The 26,283-nt window shown below is 44.2% G+C and overlaps 1 protein-coding gene across 1 annotated transcript in view; it reads left to right on the top strand.

Annotated features, from left to right (window-relative positions):
* The first annotated feature begins 1,418 nt into the window (after window positions 1–1,418).
* Window positions 1,419–26,283, top strand: part of AACS (acetoacetyl-CoA synthetase) — a 39,750-nt gene continuing 14,885 nt past the window's right edge. Inside the window, exons 1-9 of the mRNA XM_086856437.1 lie at window positions 1,419–1,663; window positions 2,357–3,745; window positions 6,856–6,959; window positions 9,936–10,056; window positions 12,945–13,058; window positions 19,215–19,312; window positions 22,920–23,034; window positions 23,534–23,615; window positions 23,730–23,877. Of these exons, the coding sequence (XP_086712563.1) occupies window positions 3,313–3,745; window positions 6,856–6,959; window positions 9,936–10,056; window positions 12,945–13,058; window positions 19,215–19,312; window positions 22,920–23,034; window positions 23,534–23,615; window positions 23,730–23,877 (1,215 nt within the window). The 5' untranslated portion in view covers window positions 1,419–1,663; window positions 2,357–3,312. The remainder of the gene's footprint in view (window positions 1,664–2,356; window positions 3,746–6,855; window positions 6,960–9,935; window positions 10,057–12,944; window positions 13,059–19,214; window positions 19,313–22,919; window positions 23,035–23,533; window positions 23,616–23,729; window positions 23,878–26,283) is intronic.

Below are 26,283 nucleotides of genomic sequence, written 5' to 3'. Positions count from 1 at the left end.
CTAACACCATATAGAGGTTGCAGAGATCACGTTCATCAAATGAGTCAGAAGTTTATTATTCTTATCCAGACTCATTAACCAGCTGGCTGATGCCCTGAATATAGGATTAACAAAAAACTCTCCAAAATCTTTAGATTTCCTAATCCAGCTGGTTCAATGGATCATGGTCAGGCCTCAGCATATTGCAGAGATCACCCTGAGGTATTATTACAAAACTTTTATGTCATAGATCCAGGCATTTCACCGGTCAATTTAGTCTTACAGGTGACTCCAGGTTACCTCAGAGCCCACAACGGGATATCAGCAGCATTATTGCTGCTCATCAGCTCTGAATCATCTTTTGAATGGCCCCTAATCTAATCTGAGGCAGAAAACATGATTTCATTTCTACCCTATTATTACTATTAGCAGGCTTAAAAAGATTTGAAAATGGACAGTTCCAGTTAATCTCATTCAGGCTATTTTCCTCTGGCTATCCTAATCTAGTCTCCAAACTAATTGCAATAGTCGCTGCAGTCCTCTTAATGCCATTATCTTATTAATGGTTTGCTTATTTTTCCTTCTTTTACTTCCCTTGTTTCCAAAGTCACTTTTGAAAGAGGGAAAAACTGCTTTGGATAAGGGAAAACTGGAATGAAGGCAGGGAACATGGATGCATAACCCCCTCTTAAGTAAGGATATGATAATAAAACTGCTGCTAATAAATGAGAAAGTGCTATCAGGCTTTCCTGAAAGCCCAATTTTATCAGCAAATCCATCATACCTCTTCCTCCTTGAGCTGTAACTGGGTCAGTCCTTTCTAAATTACACATTTTTCAGCTCAGCAAGAGGGTTTTTGGGTCCCTTCTCAGATGATACAGCTGCTCATTTTCTTTTTAGGACTGGAGGTTGCTTTGGGTGGCAGAAAGCGGCAGTTTCGGTGGTGCTTTTAGGAGGAAACTTTGCAGAAAGGGTGTTTTAGACATTAGAATGGCCTGCTCAGGAAGCGGGTGGAATGACCGGCCCTGGAGGTGTTTAAGGAAAGGTTGCAGTGCCATGGTGTGGTTGATAGGGTGGTGGTGAGTCACAGGCCGGAATCGATGGCTTCAGACGTCTTTTCCAGCCGAACTGATTCACTGATTCTGTGCTTTTTTATCCTAAACCGGGCAATTTCGGCTTCTCTGAGGGGAGCCACGGAGGGACCCCCGCCCCTCCCGCCGAGCGGCATGAGAGCGCTCCTCTGATTGGGCACACCTCCCCCTGATCCGGCCGCTCATTGGCCGGCAGGGAGAGGGGCTTGAGAAACCTCTGCGCCGATTGGTCCCTGCTGGCGTCGGCTCTTCCCCCGTCGGCCCGGCCGCGAGGAGAGCGGGCTCTGGGCTGATGTGGGGCCAGGCGCGCCGCAGCCAATCAGACGCGGCGGCGTCACGGCCGCCGTGCCCGCGCGGGATCCGTCCGCAGCGCGGGCCCGCCCGGCCCTGAGGGGCGCGGCGGCGGCGGGCGGGGCACGGAGCCACCGAGCCACCGAGTCACGGCATCGCTCCGGTGGGAGCGGCTGCTGCGGCCATCGGGGCCAGCCTGCCACCCAACACCGCCTTGTCAGCCAGACCAGAGTCCTCTGGTGCCGTGTCAAACCTTTCCTTAAACACCGCCAGGGACGGGGATTCCACCACCTCGCTCGGAAGTACATCCTAGTATCTAAATACTGTTTCTGGGAAGAAATTCTTCTTAATGTCCAACCTAAACATCTCTCCTGGGACAGCCTGAGGCCGTTCCCTCTGCTGTCCCAGTTCCATGGCAGCAGAGCCCGATCCCCGGCTGTCCCCTCCTGTCAGGGAGTTGTGCAGAGCCACAAGGGCCCCTGAGCCTCCTTTTCTCCAGGCTGAGCCCCTTTCCAGCTCCCTCAGCCTCTCCTGGTGCTCCAGCCCCTTCCCCAGCTCCCATCCTGTCCTTCCTGGACTGAGAGGCCCAGAACTGGGCACAGGACAGGGGTCAGTAGGCGGCCTCACCTTCCTGAGCTGCGGCCCCCTCTGTACATGGGGTGGTCTCAGTAAAAATGAGAAATTACAGCTTTGCTTCCAGTCCTGGCAAGGAGCACCACAACCATAGATATCATCACCCACCAGGTGTAATTCTCGACCTGTCCCACAGCCGGCCCTCAGCTCACCCCAGAGCAGGGCAGGCTGTTATCGCTGGGGGTAAATGGTGCAGAGGGGCTGCCCAGAGGTCTGAGGTCTGTGCTGGTGTGGGAGGCAAAACCCTCCTGCCCCTTTTGGGTTGTGAAGGTGTTTCTGACACTACCAGAGCGTTAACCTGTGTGGGGACATCCACTGGTACACGACACGCAGACAACCAACATCAGTTATCTCTTCCGCAGGTCGCAGGAAGACGGATTCTTCAGGCACTTTCCCCACCACAGGCTGCAGATCCCAAGGCCATTGAACCCTCTGGGACCTGGACACTGGAGCTCCCGTCCTGCCTTCTCCCTTATCTCTGTGTTTGGCAGGTGTCTGGCCGTGGATTTCACACTTCCACTGACCTCTGAGCGCTGCCAAGGCGAGGGAGGCACATTGGACAGATAACACGTCCCCATTCCACCTCCCCAAGGCCTTTAGGCTCTGGGGATACTTATTTAAAAATATGCCAGATTTAAGGTCTGTCTCAAGGCAAATAAAAACTGTGGATTGTTTAAATCACATTTCCACGGCCTGCAGATTTAATACAGGAGTTGTATTCTGGTAGCACAAAAATTCAAATGACACGTAGAGCAAGCATGCATTTTGCATTTTGCAAAAAGTATTTTGCTTTCATATACAGTACGCCTGCATAATTCCCCATCAAATTCTCACTTTTGAGGTTTCCATGAATTAGAAGCAAAACCATGACCTTGAAAATAAATTACATAAACACTGTGGATACACCGTGAATCGTGGAGTCGTTTAGGTTCTAAAAGACCTTTATAGATCATGCACATTGTTAAGTACTTTATTACCACCAATTCCCGGCTGAAATCATTTGCTGCAAAATCCCGATGGTGACCAGCAGAGCCCTCATTTAGAAAGCAGGGAAGCAAGAATAAGTTTTAATCCGAGGGGGAAGCTGTGTAGGCTGCGGGTGTTACACAAACGCAGGCTGGATGGCGAGGCCACGGAGAAACGCGTTTCTTGCCTCATTTTTGGATCAAAGACACTTGTTGGTACTTCTTCCGGCCTCCTTGGGGAACAAATAAATAACCAGAGCGGCGGTGATTTTGCGGAGATCCGGTGAAAAGCGCGAAGCGATGGTTCCTCCCGGTGCCGACGCGGTGTCTGGTGACCTTTAGAGGTGACAGGGATGGCGCGGCCTCTCTCCCATTCATCCCGCAGCGCCCGCGTCCTCCCCGCGCTCCCGGGGCCGTCCCCTCCCCGCCCAGCCCCGGCCCCCGCTCCCCGCTCCCCCGTGTCCCCACCGCCCCCTCGGCTGCCGGGGCGGGGCGCACCGCCCCGCACTTTTCTCTGCGGCGGAAGGCTACGGAGTGATGCGTCCGGCAGCGCCTTTAAAGCGTGCGCGCGGAGGAGGGGCCGCAGTCAGCGCCGGGGCGCGGTGAGGGCAGTGCGGGTTCGGGCAGTGCGGGACGGACGGTGCTCGCCTCGCTCCGCTGCCGCAGCCATGTCCCGGGAGCCCGAGATCATGGAGTCGCAGGTGATGTGGGAGCCTGACACGAAGCGCAACACCCACATGGACCGGTTCCGCGCCGCCGTGGCTAGCAGCTGTGGGCTCCGCCTGGGTGAGCGCTAGGCGGGGGCAGGCGGGCGCTTCCCGGGGCCGTGCTCGGGCTGTGGGGGCCGGCAGGCGCTGCCTCCCTGGGGTGGTTTCACGGTGGGCCCGCGGCAGGTGTGAGGCTCATCCGTGTGCCGCTCGGGTCTCAGTCGCCCTGCGTGGCCGGGCACCCCCCGGGGCAGTGGGCACAGAGCTGCGGGCGGGATGCTCTGCTTGAGCCTCGGCCAGAGGCCTCCGGGGCGGCATCCGCTGGTGTGAAGCTATGTACAGATGGGAAAGGCAAACAGCCTTATCTGCGCCCGCTGCTGCGGCTGGATGTCAGCCCAGGCAGCGCTACCTGCCCGGGCTCCCGGTGTGCGGGGAGCTCTGGGAGCGGCGCTGGAGTGACTTGGTGTTTTAAAGGGATGGGAGAAGGCGGGGATCAGTGTCGCCATGGCTGGGGTCAGTGTGAGCCTTAGCGTGATACTTCAGCAGCGGAGGCGTGTGAGAGTGGAGTTATGGTCGTGCTTGTGTTTCATTATGAAGAGTATGTGTTTTGTAATGTTCAGGTACACTGGGAGGTGAATGATGGTGATGCATGAGCTTGTTCAGTGGTGGAAGAGAAGGAGGTTTTGCTGTGCATCTGCCACAGCCCTTGAACTGCAATCCCTGCTTTGTGCTTGTTCAGAATTACCTGTGTGGCTGTCAAGAGGTGTGTGGTTCTTAGACTTGGGAACAACCTGTTGTCTCGGAAATGAGGCCTGCTTTGAGCAGGGGTTTGATGTCCAGAGGTGTTTCCAACTCAAGAGTGTTGTTTTTTCCATACCTGCTGCCTGTAGGTTTCCATGATTCCAGGCTGTCGGGAGTCAGTGGTGCTCAGCTACATCGTGGACGGGGTAAACCACAATGCATGTGGAGGTCGAACCCTTCAGTTCTGATTAATTCATTTTACATCGCTCTCACTAAGTATTTGGGGCCCAAGTTGCTTGTGTAGCTTTGCTGTAATCATTTATCTGATGGAGGGTGAAAGGAGTAGTTTTGACAAGTGGCTTGGAAGTTTGTCAGTCCGGTATTGGTGTTAGTGGTACGAGCAGACACGTTCTGGAGTGGTGGCAGTGTCAATAGTGCTTCTGGCAGCTCATGTCTAGGAAGCAATTACTCACCTTGATTACTGTGTGGATAAGCCTGGTCATTATTTTTGACTGCTGGTGATTTCCCATTGAAATCCAGGTGGGAAGTGTCTGAACTCTCCTGCTGGATGAGAAGCAAGTTAATCCAGGGTTTTAGGCAACTCCTGAGTGGAATGATGTAACTGGTACCCATATGATCAAGAGCAGGTGCAGTTTCAGATGGGCTGCCAGTGTTTATGGCTGAAGCAACTAGAACTCTCTTCATCCCACTTGGAAGTGTCTTTCTCTATTGGAAGGTGGATTCCTGTGTATGTCTAGAAGCTGTTGTCAGCTTCCATTAGGTTTGCACTGGTGCTCATTGGTGTGAGTGCTGTTCACAACAAAGAATGGATGCTCTCTGTGGCATTAAGATGTGACCTCTCTGAGGAGAGCTGAGGGCAGTTCAGTCCCTTAGACAATGGGCTCTGCTGTGCCCTGGAAATGGAGTAACAAAATGCAGTGTTTGACTGCTGCCTGTGCCCTGAAGGACTTGCATGCTGAAGCTTATTTGGAACAAACTGTATGGACAAACCAGAACAAACTGTTCATGCTGTAAGAAACTAAATTAGAAAAATTAGAAACCTGTAGCTTCTTGCACATATCAAATGATTTGGAGCAGGTAGCCCAATTGGGTTTTGAAGGAGGAGGTGGAAACTTGAATTCTTCTTGTGTCAAGTCTTACCTCTGTGCAGCTGATGTGATGAGTAACCTTGGAGTGTAAAAAGGGTGTGTAGAGGCTGGGATTTAGGCCATGTGTAGATAATGTGTTATGGTGATGAGTCTTTGCCTATCAATAATACTTAGAGGATAATCTAATTTTGATGGAGAGGATTGATGTGGGAGTAAGATGTGGAAGGGACAGACTGGGTAGGGAAGCAGTTAAGTAGTGGCCAAGTGTGAGTAACAGTGCAGAGGTGGTTTTGAATGCTTTTCTTTCAAAAAGCTGGAAGATGTCCTTGTAGAAGAGGGGTTGCAAAGATGAATTTTACAGCAATTGGCTGGATAATAGGCTGAAAAAACAGAGATAATTGGTGAAAATGCCTTTGGTTTAGCTGAAAGCATCGAATGGGGAGCAGTTGGCAGAGCAGGAAACTTAGTGATGGCAGGAACATTTAATTGGTTGCTGGCACAGCTTCAGGTACTGTGGACCTGATGAGGAAATGTAACTTCCAAGCTTGTGATGAGAAATTGGCTTCAGTTATTCATACCTAGAACTGTTCTACACTGAATTTCAGCATTTAGTTTGAATTGTGCAGTCTGTTATGCGTGCTTCAGGTTGCTTTAGGTGTCTCACTGTCAGGTAAGACTTAAACTGCTTATTTACATGTTTTTAATGACAGGTCATGGGTTTACTATCTAGCTAGTAAACATCTTGTTTGATTTCATTCATGCTGTTTCAGCATGAAAAGGTGAGCTGCAGTTTGTCAGACTTCATATTCACTGAAAATTAGCTGTGCTTCTGTGACAGTGATGTTGATTCCACGGCTGGATAACAAGTGCTTCTAATCTCTGTGTCACTGAGCTCTCAGAGGCCTTTGGCCTCAGACTGGGACCTTACAGCAAATGTCCCTTGTCAGGAAGTGTTGTTTATCTTTTGCTGTGTGAAAGTATCGTGTTGATAGATAGGAAGTGTCAACAAGCAGGACTTGTTTAATCTTCAGTTGCACTGATGGCAGGGGAGTGTGTGTAGATATTGCACGGAGTTATTAGAAAAGGTCACTGTCTCTGGGGTGGCAAATGGCTTGTAACACAGTCAGGTGAGGTGATGCCATCTGTTCAGGTGTCCAGGTAGGCTCTCTGTTGGCTCTATAGGCACTTGCTTTGAGCAGAAGTGATCTAATCTGTGGTCAGATTTATCTTCCTCATTGTTTTAACCACAGACTTCCTTTATCCAGGATATCCCTAATTGTAGTTTGTGTAGATCCCTGTAACTATTTGCATAATGCTGACACATATCTATTACTTCCAGCCAACTATGATGATTTATACCAGTGGTCAGTGGAGTCCTACTCAGACTTTTGGGCAGAATTCTGGAAGTACAGTAACATCGTCTGCTCTCGCCTCTATGACGAGGTAAGTTCAGTGCTTATCTTACAGCAAGTGCAACACAAAGGGGAAATAAACTGATGTTACAACCAATCTTTTGACCTCTTATCTTTGACTCTGGCAAGTGATATGAGGAATCAGCCTAGCCCTGAATTTCCTGGTGTGGTGGGTGATAGTTCTGTTGCTGGTGCACTTCAGGACAGTGAAACCCTTGGGTTTCTGCTGTAGTGTCCTTGTGGCCACGTGCTCTTGCACACCTTGTCATTCCTGTGATTCCTGTGACTAGCTGCTCGTGGGGAGTCTGCCACTGCACTGCCTTAGGATCGTGCTGGTGGAATATCGCCCTGGTTTTGTAAATGCTGGCATTCTGTCAAGTTCATGTTTGCCTTCCTGAGTCAGCTTACCTGATAAGCACACCTGTTACACTCTGGCTTTCTAGAACTGGTTATGGAAGCTGTGCAGTCAGGTGTAGGCTTGAAATATCTCTGAGGGAATGGTGGTGGTTGAACACTGGCACAGGTGGAACACCAGACAGTGCCACAGAGTTCCTTTGGAAGTAAGGTGACTCTGCAGATCTTGCAAATGGAGCCCTTATATAGTTCTGGTGTAGGATGTCAACACCACTCTGTGGTTTTCCATCTGAGGAGGATGTTGGGCTAATTACTCGAACAGCTCGATGCAGTGGAACCTTCCTGGGATTTATTAGGGAGGAGTGGACTTGTCTTAATGCCTGGAGTCCCTCTGTTCCAGACTTCTGAGTACTGGCAGTCCTGCAGAGGGGACTGCTAAGTTCTTGCCTTTGCTGTTTTACTGATTTCTGTACTGATATGATAGATCAGGTGGTTTATTCCTGCCATGGGACTGTGTGCTCAGGTGTCTTATTTAATGTGACCCACCCTTCAGAAGAGTGAATGCAGCAAGAGTGTAAAATCACACTGCTTTGAAGTGTGTGGTCTGAGCACTACAAACACTTAAAATTTACATTTTCTGTAGATGCTAGCTCAAACTCTGGGAACTGTCAGAGTAACTGAGCTGGTCTGTGGTAGCTAGAGGGCTGAAAAGTTTGAAGTGTCTTACAGCTTAATCCTGGCTGTCTGCTGGAAGTAAACATTATGTTTTGAGGTAAATAAATTTTTTTATGGAACAGAGTTGACTCTTTTTTTCCCAAGCAGTGAACCAGCTTCTACTTCCACAGGTCATTCTAAGAAAAACAATAAAACCTTGTGTACATAGAATAAAACCAGCCAGGATTTTATTTAATCCTAGTAAAGGCTTTAAGTATGTGATGTCGAAGTGCTGGTGTCGCTCTGTAGCAGTTGACATCTGTCACTTGTGAAATGAACAGAGGCACTTCAGTGTGCAGAGCTGTGCTGGCAGGGCAGCCCTGGCACTGGAATGTCAATTTACAGGCAGCTGTTTTTAAATGCAGGATGTGTCTGAATTTCCCCTTTTGCCATGAGAAGCACCTGACACCTGTTGGTGCTGTGGAGGGGTCTCTAAGGAAGGGATCAGGTTGTTCATCTAACAAAGTACCACTGCCAAAGATTGAGCTTAACCTGGACTCCCAGGTGTTACCTGGGGAGAGAATACTGGAGTATGAGTCCAGCTCCTTGTGCTGGTGGAGCTCTTAGAACCTCTATGAAGGTTTTTTTCCACTACAGAAAAAAAAAAGTTATGTTGGATCTTGTCCTGGAAAATGTTGGAAACATTCTGCTCACTTTTCTTCAAGCTGAGGAAGTCAGAAATGAGTCAGTTTTAAGAGCAGCTTCTAATTGCTGCAGTAATGCATGTTAGTATAAAAATCATTTGTGCAGCCTGAGTTGATAAAATATAAATGTTATAACTCAGTTCTTGCCAGTTGTTAGGTGCAAAGAAATCCAAGTTCCCATTTTTAGAAAATATATTTGAAATAAAATAATGCAGTAGTGCACTTGCACATGAGTTTTAAGTTAAAAGTTAATTTTAAGATTGCCTCCAGTAATATGTCCACTGCTCTCAAAGCCCAAAACCATTGGGTTTTCTGGAATGGGATGTGTTTTGAGGCTTGCTTGGCTTTCAGAAGAGCCTTTCACTTGAGCTGAAGGAATGCTGTTTCTGTAATGTATGTGCAATCCATGAGAGAGAACCTGAGGGTATAAACTGAAGCTTTCAAAAACACAACTATAAAATAAGGTTTCTATTTAAAGATTTCCAAATAAATGTGCTGCTGAGCAGCTGAATCACTAAGCAGAGGGACATATTGGAAGGCATTTAGGCCTCTGGCTAATGCTAAGGGGCTCTTTACCTATCAGCATTATTAAAGTTTGTCTTAACTATGACTTACGAAGGGGTGTTTTAATGCGTTTAGGCTTATTTAGTTGAAGATGGGGGAAGTTGTTTCAGCTGACTCTATTTTTGATGAGTTTTCATTGCATTTTTCAATTCTTTGCATGTCTTAGTCCTAAGTGAGGAGTTATTTAATACAGGTTTATTAGGTTGGAGCCTGTTAATCCTAAAAAAGTTGAGAACCTGAATAAAAAGCTGGAACTTCTTCAGTTACATTTGACTATACAATTAATTATTTTGAATTACCACTGTGTGAGTTCCTGCTGTTGGTCTCTGCCACTTGTGAGAGGATGCTCACACCTTCCAAAGAGGGAGGCTGGGCTGGCACAGAGTTGTGCTGGTGCTCAGTCCCTGTTTGGGGTGTTCCTGAGGTCTGTGTGGCTCTCCTGCTCTGGGTGTAGTCACAATGATTTGTTTTACTTGGGTATTAAAGGCTGGTCCGAAGGTAGAACTGTCAGGAAGGAACTTTCCCTGGTTTTGTTGTAATGACGTGTTTGCTTGTGACAGTTGACAAATAATTAAACTTTCCAGGCCTCTCCTTACAGGATCAGTGTCTGTAAGCTGGGAGAAATGTTTCTTGCCTAACAGAGTCTGCAGAGAGCTCAGAACTGACGAGCTGACTTCTGTAGAGTGCAGTGAAAAAGCAATTCTATTACAGTTCTGATGTATTTCTTTCAGGTGGTGGATACATCCAAAAGTATCGCAGATGTCCCGGAGTGGTTTAAGGGCAGCAGACTGAACTATGCAGAGAATCTCCTGAAGCACAAGGACAATGACAAGGTTGCACTGTATGCAGCAAGTAAGGACAATTAATGCCTTGTGTTTATTTGCTGTTCTCAGGACTAGGCCTTGTTTATCATTCCATGGTGAAACATGGAAATAAACTGGTTTGGATGAGGAGAAAAAAGGGTAATAAAGTCAGTAATGCTGCACAATCTGTGATACAGCTCTGAGAAAAACCCCAAAAACTGAGCAAAACATGCTCTGGGAATATAGATACAGGAAATCCTTGGCAAGCTAAATGGAGTTTTTTTAGAATGTGTTCAGCTGCATTAAGGTAGTGAGGTCATGCTGTGTTTAACATCACTCGGTATTTGAGATATTATTTCACATTTGTCATAAACACTCACCTACTGCTTGCCTTCAGGAAGTATCTTGGCACTCTATCTTGATAATGTCCTTCCCACCCTCTTCCTATGCCTTTTATTTTAGGAATACTGAGAGCTACAGAGGGTTTTGGCAGAAATTAGCTCTGCTTTTGGCACCACAGAAACAAGTTATGTGCCTGGAAGATTTGGAATTTTACTTCTCTGGAGTGCCAAATCTCAGTCTTAATTTTTGTTACGCTGAGGATTTGAGTCTAGTAAAATCTGTATACACTCATAAGGATGGTCATGATAAGACACAGAAAAGGGACTTTTTTTTTTGTCTGCTGACTTTGGTAACTTTAAGAACCAGCTCTGATCTCTGTAGGGTGGGATTAGCATCTGTGCAGGTGTGTGAGGGAGCTGCATTTGGGGCTTCTCTTCTGCTGGGCCTAATCCTTACCATGCGACTGACCAAGCAGTGATGCTTCTTCATGTCTCATCAATGAAGCCTTACAGCTCCTCAGTAGAGAAAACAGTGCAGAAATCTGCATTGATTGTGTAGGTGTTAAAAATCTTAATGTTCTGATTTTAGCAATGTGGGATTTAGTTTTTGAGTTACAAATAAACTGTTTTTAAACAGCTGTGTGAGGCAACAGTCACCTTCTGCAAGCTTATTGCTGGAGAAATACTTAACAGTTACATTTCACTGGTTAAAGGTATTGAAACCTGATCTCATGTATATTAAAATCAACTACCAGCTCAAAGAGGATGGTGAAATCTGCGACCCAGTTTTGGTGGAGTAAGAATTGATCTGGTAAAGTCTGATGGAAATGAGGCTTGTAACCAAAAGCTGGCTTTAAAGTAATTTGAGTCATCACTTTCAGAGTTTCAGAGATCATTAGAAAACTTATTATGTATTATTTAGTGGAGGAAAAAAAGTCAGTGTAGTTGAGTACATTTTGTACCTGAATGCCAGACATTGATTAATAAGTCAACTCTAAATGTATGGAGAATTGATGTGACTGATTTATTAGTGTTAAAAGCTAAATATGCGACTTGAGAAAGTGGAATTAAATATTGTCACTTCAGATTATCACAGGAATTATTATCAATTCAGTGAATTGCTTGGTTTGACATAGGATTACATTGTTCTGTAGGTCTTTTTGTTAGGAAGTCATGGGTGTATCAGAGACTGCTTTGTCACATGTTCACTGGAGGTGATAGCAAGAGGAACAAAATTATTTCCTAGTTGATTATTGTAAGAATGCTGGAATGAACAATTGTCTCCTCTGTGGTGAACAGACTTCCACCTGCATTTCTTTTGTGACCTTCTACTGTGTTTAATCTTCTTAAGACCTCTTAAGTCAGAGTATTTTTTGACAACTCCCTGCTGCAAGGTCAGAGTGGTGGTTTAGGGGCCTGAGTCAGGTTTGTGTTCACTGGGGATGATTCTGTGGGAGCCTTGTGGATGTCACAGGGCATAGGAATGTAAATGTAACTTTCCTAAACAGTTTCACTTGTTGTGAATATTTTTTGTGATTCCCTTCTCCTGGGGCTTTAATCATGGAGCAAGATCATTGTCTCATTTCCTGTTGCTCTGTGGGAACCCAGGCTCTGTTGGCAGTCCCTGCTCAGCTTCTGAACTACACGTAACAAGGACTTGGGTTGTTTTACATCATGATCTGCTCCCTTGCTCTGTGCAAGTCCAGATTTATTGGTGTGAAGGTCTAAGAAGGCAGAAGAGTAAAAAATACCATTCCCTGCTGAAGGCAGTCAGACTGAGGGCAGCTGTTCTGAAAGGAGCAGGTGTGCACTCACCTTTCCTGTGGCATCCTTGGCACGTGTGTCCTCATGAGAAGTGCTGGGCACTGGAAATAGGACAGGCCATGTGTTTGCAGCAGTCACACTGAGCAAATGCAGGAAGGGACTTGAAGGGGACAGATTTTTGCTTTCATAACATTTAGGTTTATTTGTTTTGTTTCACGAGTGATTTATTAGCAGCTTATGTAACACCTGACTTTCTGTACAATAGGGAAAACACCCTGCAGATCCTGTCAGAGGTGAATTGAGTCCAGTTCAGTTTATTTGTTTTCTGCTATGTTGGCAAAGGCAGATGTTCCAAAAGCGTATCAGAAGTCAGGCCTGGACGTGCATGATTTCCTAGTCACTGACTTGCTGTAATAAAATCTGAACTTGGAAGCTGGTGCTGCTTCCTAGACCTGATGAGAAAACTGAGCAAAAAGGGAAAATGAGGTTCTTACCATGTTAGAAATTAGCCTTTGTGAGTGCAGTCTGTTTGCCATGAATCCTCCTTGAGAGCTCACCTTTCTCCAGTGAATAGTTTGTGTTTCTGCAGATGTGTTTATCTTTATAAACGCCCTCATGCCTTTTGAACAAATACCAATGGTTAATACTTGATTCCCATTAAAAAGAAGAGTTCTTGGTGCAGCATAAGAGGAACTTCAAAAGCAAAAATACAAATATTAGTAGAAGCTGTTCTCTCAGAACTGCTTTCTATCCTTCTAGGATTAGTTGTTTGTACTAGACTCGTGTTGCAATGCCTTATTTTTGACAGATTGCTGTAATTTTCTTTCCTCAGGGGAAGGCAAAGAAGAAATCCTGAAAGTTACTTTTGAAGAACTGAGACAAGCTGTAGCTTTGTATGCTGCAGCCATGAGGAAGATGGGAATAAAAGTAGGAGACAGAGTTGTGGGTGAGTAATTTTTTCAAGGGACAGGAGGTGGGATTTTATTTTCTGAAATGTGCGAGTGAGTAGTCAGAATTACAGAGACATGACTGTGAAATGGTGTTTCACAGAAAAATTCACATAAACATTCTAAAGAGAAGGCTCTTGTGCTGCTGTATTTACATTTGTAGGAAATGGATTTCTAGAGGGAAGGAACCTGGATTAGCCCTGCAGGTTCTCTAGCACTGAAAGAGGAAGGAAAATGCTTCATTCACCAAGGTGTGCTTCAGAAGTTCTGTGGAAGCAGAGGTGATGGAGACTGTGCCTCTAGCTGAGCTTGGAGTCACAAGGTCTGGGAGATTGATGTGGGGGCACTCTGGAAATGATGGTCCAGGGCTGGTTGTCCTGGTGGCACTGGCAGTTGCTGACCCTGTGGCCCCAGGTAAGCCAGCTCTGAGCTGCAGGTGTGCAGGAGAGAACTTGTCCTGCCACCAGAATGTGCCAGTGGGCAGCTGCTGGGCAGTAACTCTTCAAGTCAGCAGTGCAGAGATTGGAGTTAGAGCCCTGTGATCCTTTCAGCAGCTCACCACATCTGCAGCAGTATTTCCTGTCAAGAGACTGTCATGTGTGTTTTTCTGTATAGACAGGCTTTTGTCCTGTGAACAGCTTGTCCAGTGTGCAGTCCAGGCTTGGGAAGGAGTTTCATTTATTTTTAAATTGCTGGGTTTGATCTTCCAGCTGAGCTGCTTCACCTCTGTTTTGTGCTGTGTTATTCTTTTATTTGTCAGAGTAGTGCAAGTCAGACCTGTGATATCCTAGAAACTCCTTGGCTCCTACCTGGCAGTTCTGGTGTTTGTATCATTGTACTGCTGGAATCCCATGTTCTTTGAGCAACACTTGGCCATTATCCTAAATAAGTGTGTGTAAATTCTTATATGATGCAAACCCACAGTGATGAAACTCTTGATGTGTTTTCTGCATGCTACAAACTTAAACCTGTGTCTTGAAAACCAAATTTTAAACCCACAACTATGACCTGGAAATGTAAATCTACTCAGTAGAGCTCATTTCTTGCATATTGTATGAGTATGCTCTGGAACTGGCAGCCAAACATGAAATTATCACAGCTGGTGGCTTGGTTTTTAACACAGAATTAAAGCTAAATCCTTAATTAGGTATGAACCATACAGTGAAGTTGAGAAGGGTTGTCTGAATGAAGATAGAGATGCTCTAATTTTATCTCAATTTTCAATCTTAATGCTGTCATGTTCATACCTGACTGTTTCTTGAGCAGCAGCAGCGGGGAAAATGTACTCTGTGGCTGGAGGAAACATGGTCTTGAAATATGTACAGCTGTAGCCTGTGCTGCTAATAATGCAATTACAATTTTAGTAACAGTTGCTTTCAGTTAATGACTGTCTTGTTTAGCACTGCAGGCTGGCTGATTTTTGAATTTTTCTTGTTTTGGTGGCTGGCTTACCTCTCATTTAAATTAAAAAGCGTAGTTGATAGCTTTTTAAGGGATTAATAAAGTCCCTTTAGATACTTCTCTGGGGTCTTCTTTCCTCTGTTTCTCTGCTGTGCCTGGGGATATTGGCAGTTGTTGAGAGAGCTCAACTGTAATGTTGCAGTCAGGGGCTGGAGCTTCCCAAACTGAGTTGGGGAAGAGACACATGGAGTGTTGGGTGGGGAGGCTGGAGTCTTACACCCACTTGTGGTATCAAAAATCAGGCTATCCAAAACTTGCTGGAATTCCCAGGGATGTAATTTGTCCCAGAATTTTGAGCAGATGGCAGAGGGAAAGGCAATTCCCACTGTGGTTCATAGTGGTAGCACAGGGCATGCTTCTACTGCTTCTGAAAAATCAGTTTTTAAATAGAAAGGAGATATTCTATGAACTTCATTACGGCTGCCTAACGTGTAGTCAGCCTGTCAGGTTCTGACACCCTTTGTTGACACTTTCTCTTAAAATTTGAGCTGTTAGAATTACACATGAGACTATTACCGTTGTTTTCCTGTGAATTTCATCTCCATGCTTTGCTGCCTCTAAGACAAGACTGCTTTAACTTCTCATTATACTTAACATACCCCCTAGTTTGTTCAATACAATTCATGGTTGCATCATGACAGTAATAGTATGTTGAAGCTGGAGGTGGGTGAGTGTGGGTGGACAGGCAGTGGTGTCAGCACTTTTCCAGCTTGATTTCATTCCAGTCTTCCCTTTCCATCACTGAGAGCACTTAATAGTGAGCATAATTGAAGCAGATGTGTTGTGAAACATCTTTCTTCCTCTGAAGATGTCTTGCAGTACTGTCAGTGGTGCTTGAACAGTTGGGTGAGGCACAGAACACCTACTGCAAGCTGCCCACATCCACACGTGTGATACTCCTGGTCTCCCACTGCCCTTCTGTTTGGCAAACAACAATGTCTAAAATAAGAATAAAATACAACTGAGGTGATGTTTCTCCTCTCTGGATAGGTTGCTTCTATCCTATGCCAGTAGCCAGCTTTGCTCTGTTACAAGTCAGCAGTTAAAGGCAATCTGATCTTCCCCATGCATTCACACAAAAACATCCTCAACAAAACATCCATGAATTCCATTGTCTAAAGCTGCTATTTTATCTATAGCAACTGTATTAGCCCTGGTTGCTTACGTGGGTTTTAAAGCTAGCTTTGTAAGAAGATTAGTGGGGCACTAATAGCTTCAGGCCACAGTTGTTGTTAGGCAGGGTGGCCACTTGCAAGTCCTACAGGAGTAGGAAAGGCTGGAAAGGGAAAATGGGAGTCTGGTCTTGGAATTCTGTTCAGTTTGAGAATGGTGTAGTTCAATAATATGACATTGAGAAGATATTTTAGTTGCTGCTACCTATTTTCCTTCTTCCTGATGTGTTCTTTCAAGGCTCAAAAAAAACCTTTGATGCAGCTTAGGGTTAGGTCCCAGTTCAATTGTTGATTTTATTTCCTTCCAAGCTGAATGTTTGGGTATCTTTTTCCAAGAGGAAACCTTTATTAAACTTGATGAAGGCATTAGGTGCTTGCATGGAACATGTTCTCAGCACTCTGAGAAATCAGACTTTTGCCACAGTTTTCAGCATAATGATATCCAATTTTTGGACTACAGTTTTTACCTATTTTGTTGGTAAAGTGCTGCAGCGTAAATGAACACATGTGAGTGTAATCTTGGTGTGTGCTAGATTAAGCAAATAACAACTGACAGAAAATGCTGAGGCACTTAGTCCTGAGCAGATCAGGCTGTAAGTGCCTCTTAAAAAAAAAAATCCAGAGAGTGTTTGTTTTTAAAATGCCACTTGGCACAATGACAACAGGTTTTATGTCAGGTAAAACTTCTGTTTGTCTGTTTTTATGGAGACTGTATACATTTTATAAGTCAGGAGGAATGCTGCTGGGACCCATGTGTGTCATACTCTGATATTCCTGCTTGATGTGTTCCCAGCTCCTGTTTTGAGCCCTTTATTAATTTGCTTTCTAGGTTGCCCAAAGCAGGAAAAACTTTCCTTTCTGGTGACAGAAGATAGTTTCCACCTTAGCACCTTCAAGAGAGGGGTAAAGGGAAGATGCAGAGATAAAATACCTTCTGTAGCCTTCCCCATGCTGACAAATCCTAGTTCTGATCCTTAGCTGAAATATTAAGGATCATGGAGGCTCTAGTTAAATATATGAGCAAACATGATAAATATTTAAATCAGCAATACCATTATTCCTCCATAATACAGAGCTTTTGTACACAGGCTCTGTGACTCCTGCCTGATGTTAATCCAGCTAAAGAAGTTGCCTTTTTCATCCTCTTTGTCAGCAACATTCCTGTTTCTCCAGTTTTAGACCCTGGGGACCTGTGTCAGCCCACTGAGCACCCTGAGGAGTGTGCTGGTATCTCGAGGGGCACAGTCAAATGCAGGGAGCTTTACAGACATGGCACTTGTTGTGATCAGTCTGAGAATCTCAGATGTGGGCGGAATTAAAAAATAATTTTACTTATTTCTAAAGGAGAATCCAGTTTTAATCCAATAGACTGGCAGGAGAAGTAATTTGTGTCATTTAGCTGTTGATTGAAAAGGAACATGAGTCCTTACTCTGCTGTTTGGAGAGCCAGAGCAGACCCATATTTTTATTTGTGGTGCTGTTGGGACAAATCTGTGAGATCCCAGAGAGCAGCAAGGCTTCTGGGATCGGGTGAAGGCACAGAAATGCAGAGTCAGTTGCTGTGCATGTTTTGTACCTCTGGGCACTTTTGGCTGGGATCCTCCAAAACTCAACCATCACCTCAAAGCCAGCTGACAAATGAAAGTAATGATTTAATTGTCTGGCTCACAGTAATCAGCAGAGACCTGTGATCTTGCCTTGAGGGCTTTTGTGTGCAGTGGTGAAATGGAGAATTACTTAGAACTGTAACAATTGCTCCAGAGCATGGGGAGAGATCTCTCAGTGTTCTTTGCACTCTGGCCCCATGATGATCCCATCCAAAAAGCACTCAGTGGAAATATTTGGCATTAAAGACCTGCTTTCGTCATACAAAATGATATTTTGGTCTGTTCTGGTTCATATATTTCAAATTATTTAGGGAGGAATATTTATCTTACAAGAAAAATCACAGATTTTGGGATACTGTGCCTTGTATAAGCCTTGACCCCAAAGGAAAAACAGCAAAATAAATAATGCTTTTATGGGCATGAGCTTTTGCTGCACTTTGTGCTTAAGAACTTCATGGAACAAGCCACTATAAGCTGTAGGCAGTTCTAGGGAGTAATTTATATCTTAACATGGCATGAGGCTTTTATTCACAGCTGTTTGTTTTCCAGACATTGTTGGGCTTAAGTCATAATGCTGTTTTAAAAAGTTACTACTCCCAAAAGCACAACAGCTTTCAGTAACTGCAGTGGCACTGCTGGCTTAAAAAACTGATTTCACTCATTTTTGAATGAGGAAGAATCTCAGTTTAAGACTTAATTTTAAAATTCACTTTATAAAAAGTTGAAAAAGGATGGAATTCTTTTCCAAGCAATGTAGCAAAAAAAATCACAAAAATCCCTCTTGGTATCTTTTCACTTGGTAATATTAAGATAGCAGAAATTGCTGTTAAGATGTGTGATCTTAGTTGCTGTCCTGAAATGTCCATCCATAAATATCCCTCTTTGAGAAGTGCCTGGCACTGGTGAGTGTTTGCTGTCTGTAGATCCTCAGGGTGCACCTGCAGTCCAAGGTCTCAGTGCCCACCACTGCTGTTGAACAGCTTGGAAAGCATTTTTATTGCCATTTAAGTTTTGCTTCCAAATGTAGAATTCTAATTAAATGTCAGAGTACCGCAACTAGACCCATCCAGTGCTTTTTTAAAGTACTTGGACAGCTTTTTGGTTGCTTAAGAAAGGTGATCTGAAACTCCTGATCCACCTCAGTGTGAATTCCAGTTGCATGTTTTCATTTGTGGGCTGGATTCTGGGAAGTGCAGAGTCAGATTCAACAGCACCTTCTGCAGAGCTGCTGAACTTGAGCTCCACTGAAACTAAAATCTGACTTTCTTGACATTAATTTATTCTATATGTTGTGATAAATTGAATTTAAATCTTGAAATCTTGCTGCAAGCTAATGAGAGGAACCTGAAGAGCCACATTTGTGTGGGAATGTTCCAGGGCTTGTCCCACTCTATCAGCTGAGACACTGGTTTTGCTTGTTTGTGTTTGAGATTCTGGCACTGTCTACCAGACAAGATTTAGCTTTGTGAAGCTGAATATCTGCTCTTGAGCTATTTATAATCTTTCCTTACAGATACTGGTTCTTTCTCTAATGGCTGTTCCTACAGTCTTGTTCTATTTCCCTGAATGCTGCTGTATTCTTAATCTGTGTACTCTAATCAATTCATTAATTTTCTCTCCCAAGTTACTCTTCTCAGTGTGCTGCCCTCTTATCCTGAAAGGCTTATTAAGCAGGAACACTTGTAAATTGGGAGCAATATTGTAGATAAAAACCCTGATACAAATTATTTTTGTAAATGCATTTATTGCTAATTTCTTACGTAACTGATTTGGCTTCAAGGTACGACATTGATTGTGTGGAAAACTTTTAAAGTTTTCATTCTAGGATTCTGCATTTTTAAAACCTGTTTACTGTATGCATTACATAGACTTTTTTAGTGCTGTTCCATGTGTAACCATTCCACCTCTGCCCTAGGTTATTTGCCCAACGGCATCCACGCGGTGGAAGCGATGCTGGCCGCTGCGAGCATCGGTGCCATCTGGAGCTCCACATCCCCAGACTTCGGCATTAACGTGAGTAACCTCAGTGCCTGTGCAGAACAGCCTCTCTGTGTCCCAGACCAAGGTGAGGGTGATGAATTCAGGTGCCAGATGGGTTCTGTTCCCTCCAGTCTTGCTGCCACCTCCTGGCACAGCCCTGGCGCTCCAGAGCTTTTCCAAAACACACAAACCCGCTCGCTTTCGGTTGTCGCTGCTGATTAGCAGCTTGGTGGTTTGAGTGGCTTTAGCTGCTCACTGTTGGGATATTTTCAGATGGACTCCATGGTCTTGGTGAGCTTTTATTATATCAAATATGCAAATGAGCAGCAGTGCAACAGAGTTGTCTGAGGCTTGGCTCTTCTTCCCAAATCCTGCCCCAGGCTGCTTAGCCACACTCTGCTTTCCACACTCCAATTTCCTTGCCTAAGCAGTCCCATCCTTGGCCTCCTGTCAGGGTGAACTCAGCACCACCCTGCTTGGTCTTTTCCACAAGGCTTTATTTGCCAACAGTGAGGAATTTCATTCTAATATCACTAACCTGATTAACTCTTTTTAGTGTAGAAATAAATGCTGCGTGTGAGATATCGACATCTGAACAGGTGTGACCTGGAAGCTTTGGGAATATATTCTGCTTTGTTTGGAAAGTTTTTTTCATACATCAACAACAGATCTAAATCAGTTCTAAGGGGGTAGTGAGCCTTTCTTCTATCTAAAAGTTTATATATGAAAAATATATTTTTTTTCTTTTAATTGCACAGTGTGGAGAACAATGTTTTTAAATAAAACCCTCAATTTTGGTGTTAAACCCCAGTGGCTGGGAAAATGTATGGAATAATCATTCCTGGACTAGCACTAGAGGGCAGCAGCATTCCATGCTCTTACACTTGAGAGTGTATCATTGGGAAAAAAATGATTAAAAAAATCATTACAGCATGTAATGATCAATCTGTTCTACAAATATTTTCTGCTTGCTCAGAAAATGATGGTATGGAGTACTTTCTGTGCAATGTGATTCGATTTCTTATCTGGGGGAAAATTGTTCACTTAACTTGCATTACAAAGGGCTGGTATGTTTTCTGTCCTTGTTGGTGTGCTGTTGTTTGCAGTGCCCAGCTTTTAGTTTTTTGTGATAGCTTTTTAATGATAGCTCAGCCTTGGAGCTGCAGTGCCATCAATATCATTTATTTTCCTTTGGCATCCTAAAATCCTGAGGGAGATCAGCAGAGGCCTTCAGAGACAGTGGCTTCTACCCTGAGGAAAAGCTATTCCTCCTTTTTGTGAAGTTGCATTAGTCCTGTTAATACAAACGAGGATTTTTTGCGCTTGGAGAAATCGCGTAGCATTTTCAACGTTTGAAGTCCAATAGTGTGTATGTGCTTTGTGAAGCACAGAAATGTCACTCCTCAGAGCTGCCTACACACTGCAGGCTCTGAATGCCATCCCTCCAAAGGCTTCAAGCGTTGAGGAAGTCTGCTGTCAGAGAACCACTGAGCTGCCTCCCACGCACAACGCCACTCTTGGCAGCTGCTGCTTCATCTCTCTACTCCCTGTTATCCATCTCCATAAATTAATGGGAAACTGGTGGCCTGTGCATGAGAAATGGTTGGATTTCTAAGTTTATAGAGAAGCTCTGCTCCCAGAACTGGCTGAGGAGCCTTTGGTGAGCTCAGTGCAGCTCCATCTGTGGGGCCCTGCACAATTTTTTGGACTGAACTGGAGCCTCGTGGACTGGAATGAGCCATATCTGCTACACCTGAGCTTTTCGTGGAAGGAATTCCTTGCTGAGCTGTCTGGTTGGATTAAAGCTGCAGTGTAGCAATTACATGTTCCATCTGTTTGTATTGCCTTTGTATCATATCAGAATGCCCTGTGGGATTTGATCCTGCCAGTGCTAATGAATCTAACTGGGTGTGTTAGCAGATTTGGTAGGACTCTGAGAAATGGAGCCCATCTCTGCTTCTGATTCACACTTCAGATTTGATTCTTCTCTTTAGAGTATCCTTAGTGCTCATTGATCTTAATATTTAAACATCAGGCAGCATGGAAATGGGATGTGTGTTGTGCTCTGCACTCAGCATGAGGGTGTGTACACACATATAAATGTACCCAGCACGTGTCAGCCTGCTTGGTCTGCTCCTGGGAAATGCCACAGAGGAGGAGGTATGAGAGTATACCAAAGCAGCAGGAAATTTGACTTCATTTTACCCTCCCTTAGAGAAGAACTGTAATGTATTAATTAAATCTCCATTTCTGAGTTTGTTAGGTAACACACTAGGGCCTTCTTGAAAACTTCTTCTGTTTCCAGAACAGATTCTGGTGATTTTTTGTTTTAAAGCAATTGGTAGATGTGCATGTCAGTGCATTGTCACTGTATTTTCCTACAATGTGAGCAATAAAAAGGAAATATAGGAGGGAAAGTGACATTCTCAGCTAATACATTTATGTTCAGCCATATCCCTATACCTTACCTGAAGAAATTGTCAGGACTGGACTCCTGTCCTTTTGTAGCAGATTTTTTTTCAATGCTGAGCAGCTCAGCTTGGAAAGGAGTGTAACAGAGATGAGCTGATTGTGATGTTTTTGCTCTCATCTACTGATTTGGTAATAATTTGTTTCTCATTTTGGCTGCAATGTAGAGGGCAAAATAGAAAACAGAAGAATAAAGAATGCTGGGAAGAACAGGCAGATGACTCAAGTCTGATTTCTGCAACATGATTTATGAGATTGTTCTTGAACACTTAGCTGACAATTTACAGTATTGTGTAATCTTGTAGTTCTTAATGCTTCAAGTAATGGAGCTGGAGAGGTTTGAACATCAGTGTGCTGAGAGCTTTTATTGAAAGGATTTGCTTCTTGCTGTTGAATACAAAAAGATCCATTTCTGGTAGGCTGCTGCATGCAGTGTACATGGAAAAAAGTAAATGCCAGAAGGGTTTTAATCTCAAATAGGATGATAGCTGTGGTAAATTCCTGAACACGGTGTAAACTGGAGGAGACACCTGAAAATTTAGCATTTGAATGTGCTGTGCTATGGTGATTCTATAGGAGCTGTGGTATCTTTTGTTGGTAGTCTGTGTGTGTTCAACATCAATTTATTTTGCTAAAAACCTTTGTTAGTGGTGGCAGAACGAAGCTGGCAGTTCATGTGGGGGCCGCCTCACCACATAAATGCTTCTCCCCCAGGACTGGTGCTTGTTCCCCCAGCCCTGGTGCTCTGTCACAGCAGCTTGGGGCACGTGGAGCTCCTTCCTGCAGGACATCATGCTGTGCACCTTCATGGACATCAGGTGCCCAGTTCCTGCTCACATCACAGCTGCTTGTCCTCTTTACATAAACCTAATCTGCCTTGAAAGGTGATTTTTTTTAAGCTGTTTAGAGCTTTGTGAGCTTGGCCCTTCCATAAAGGAAGTTCTGTGATCTGTGGGGGTTTTATCATTGGTTGATGTGTTTGGGGGTGATAAAAGATTGTTACAAACCTGTTGTGCTTCAGAGATCTTGAGTGAGTGAAAGACAAGCAGGCAGTCTTTTAACAACTCTCCTGTTAATTCTTGTTCTTAATCCTTGCTTGTTTTGAAATTTGAAATTTCTTACTGTAGCAGTCAATTTCACATTTTGAACACATTTTTCTTTTTCTCTTTAGGGTGTACTGGACAGATTTTCCCAAATTCAGCCTAAGCTCATCTTCTCTGTCGAAGCTGTTATATACAATGGCAAAGAGCACAACCACTTGGAAAAGCTGCTGAGGGTGGTAAAAGGTATTTCACTGCATCCCACCTGTGGTTCTGTGGGCACTCAGAGCCTGCACTGCCACTCCTTGTTGCTGTCCTTCCTTCTTTACAGCTACTTCTTTACAGCTTACTTCTCTGCAGGCCACTGAGGTTTTCAGAAGAGATTTGGGTAAAAGCTGGTTTATTCTGTAATTTTACCTCTCTTCTGCTTGCTTAACTTTAATAGATCATCAGAAATTAGCCAACAGTAGAAGCAGGGGAACAGGGGCTGATGAGGGTGTTTTTAAGCTCAAAGTGCTGAAGACAAGTGGGGGGAGGTATTACAGCACTAGAGATTGCACATAAAAGGCTAGCAGCATTGAGGAAATTATATCTTGGGTAACAATTCAGTCCTCTGGGGTTTCAATACTCAGCACATCAGAATTATTTGTGTTACTTAGTGCATTGCACTGTATGATTCAATCAGGCAGAAAAGCTTGCTTATGTAACTGAATGTAGGAAATAATTGTGCTCTTCCTTCTTCCAGGGCTTCCAGACCTAAAAAAAGTGGTGGTGATTCCATATGTATCTTCAAGAGAAGCCATAGATATTTCTAAGATTCCAAACAGGTAATGGGAACATTACTTGGGTACAGAGGTGATCTTACACATGGGCTGGGGTAATGCTTTCAGGAAGTTTTCAAATGTTCCTTTTTTTTTTTTTTTCCCCTCCTTCTTACACAGTGTCTTTTTAGAAGATTTCCTTGCCACTGGGAAAGGAGACCAGCCTCCCCAGCTGGAGTTTGAGCAGCTGCCTTTCAACCATCCTCTCTTTATCATGTATTCCTCAGGCACCACAGGGGCACCAAAATGCATGGTTCACTCAGCAGGGGTATGTCCTCCCTCCTGGAGCTGCACTGGCTGTGCTTAACTGCTTGCCTTACATTTTTCCTTTAACAGCATCACACTGTGATATGTTTTAAGGAAGAATTGATTGCTGACAGTTTCTCAGTAACTTGGCAGTGAACCTTTTTATTTGTTAGTGGCTATTTGAAAGCAAGTGTGGAAGATTGGTAAGGATATAAAATGCTTTGGTTTAGAAGTCAGTGTGGAGGTCTTTTAGATTTCAGGGGTTTCCTGGGAGCAAGTGTCATTCACAAAAGCAGCAGTTGAAGTGGTCTGACTGATAATTGAAGAAAAACCAAAGAACCTGAATTGGGTGTTTGCAGCTGATTTTTGGACATTGTTAGCTTGAGGCCCATAGGGAGCTTGCAGTTCTTATCTGGATAATTTTTGACCTTGAACATTCTTCATGTTTATCAGTTTAGAGTATGTCATCCTCATCAATCCTTCAAGGAAGTAAGCCAGATTGGAATCTCCTTGAATGGAGGTTTTGCATTGTATGGAAACTGCTTGGGGCAGTGTCTTATGGTTAAAGATAATATCTGGTACTGGTGCCAGAATGACCCTTGCCTTCATGCTTTCCACTTGCTGTCGATGTTCTAAAGCTCTTAAAATAGAGGAAGTGACTGCAGTATTGTTAAAACTTTAATTTTGCTGTAATCCTTAATCGAAGGCAGTTTTTTTCCCCCCATTTAAGACAGGCAGGATGTGTTGGCATTTGTACCAATGTGTACAAATGGAACTGCACAGCTTTTAGCCAGAGTCCCTCATTTCTGCTGTTAGTTCTTGGAGTCAGGAGGAGCATCCTGCAGGGCTGGCTGCCCTGAGGGCAGGATCCTTTGATGCTGTGCCCCCAGTGTGTGTGTTCTTGCCTCTCTTTGATGGCAAGGACTGGAGGATTTGCCCACAGACAAATCCCCTGCAGCCTGTAAACACTCTGCTTTATATCTTCTCAATCAGTAGGATAACTTCCCAGGCAGCACATGAGGTAAAAAATGGTCCCTTTGGGACACAAATCCAGCGTTTCTGAAGAAGAAAGGAGGTGGGTTTTGAAGTTTGACAGCTGTTTTGAAGCTGTGCTGGCTATAGACTGGTTAAATACTTGCAGAGGTGGATTAGCAAAAACAGGACAGGTGTTTTGTTCAGTGATGGATGATAAACAGAGATGAAAAATTGCTGTAGATCAGACAATAGAATTTTTCTTTTGCAAAGTTCTTTCTTTTCCCATGTTAGCTGTGTTAGCTTGCCCTGAATCATGGCTCTGCTCTCCAGCTGAAGCATGTGCAGAGCTACCTTAGAATTCAGGTCCAGACTGCTCATCCTTGCTGGGGAGGAGAGCAGGGGATGGATGGATGGATAAATAAGATCTGTTGTTTGTGATGATTCTGTTCCCAATGAGCAGCTCTGTAGTTGTGATGCAGGATGATTTCTCTTCTGGTGCCAACACATCTGGCTGAAAAGCAAATGGTTACATTAGGGACCTCAGTGTTTGAATAGGGCCTATAAAGTCCATGCAAAATAAATTCTTAGATGTCTTTTACACACTTTATTTGGTTTGTCTGTTTGTTCTAGGCTTAATCTTGTTTCCAATTGAATTAATAGGATGACTTGCATTGATTTGATTTTTAAAAAAGCAGAATTAGCCTACTGTCTTTGTTTTATTTTCCAGCCTTAGTTTAAACCAAATGGCAGTGAAAACAGCAAGAAAAGATGACATTTTGGAGAAGACATTTCAATTATTGCTTATTTATAGTATGCTCCAATGCTGGTTTGCTACTGTTCTGATTTTAGATGCCAATAGCAGCTTACTTTAAATTCACAACTCAGTTTATCTAGTTCTGCAGTATGCTTCTGCTCTGTTTTCTTGCTACACAGTGAAATGACACACAAAGAAAATTAAGCCAGGTAATGGGAGATGATTTTAAAAATGGTGACTCAGAGGAGTAAGCATTTTTTTGATCTTGGAAGAAAAGCTATGTGATCTTGACCAGTTGGGTGTGCTGCAGAAAGACAATAGTAATTGTTATTCTTTAGTCCTAAAAACACTGGTTCTTCTTGCCTCATTGATATCAAGCCCCTTTCCAGTTATTCCATACTCCCACCTATCTAAGGAGAGAATTTTGAGATAAAATCCTCTTCAGCTCACGTCTGTCCATCTCAAGGACTTGCAAGGCTTGGGCTTAAACCTCTGCACCGCTGCAGATTCCTGGTGTAGCTGCAGGCAAATCCCTCTGAGGTTGTTCCATGCTCAAACTCTGCTGAACACCACTGGAGAGCAGTGCTGCTCTGAGCCCTGAGGAGCTGCTCTGCTTCTCTCAGGTGTGTGAGTGCTGTTCTAGGGCTGTTCCATGCTCAAACTCTGCTGAACACCACTGGAGAGCAGTGCTGCTCTGAG

The sequence above is a fragment of the Cyanistes caeruleus genome, chromosome 18, assembly GCF_971803275.1.
Source record: "Cyanistes caeruleus chromosome 18, bCyaCae1.hap1.1, whole genome shotgun sequence".
NCBI lineage: Eukaryota > Metazoa > Chordata > Aves > Passeriformes > Paridae > Cyanistes > Cyanistes caeruleus.
The sequence above is the reverse complement of the archived record's forward strand: the minus strand, read 5'-3'. Positions and strand labels throughout refer to the sequence as shown.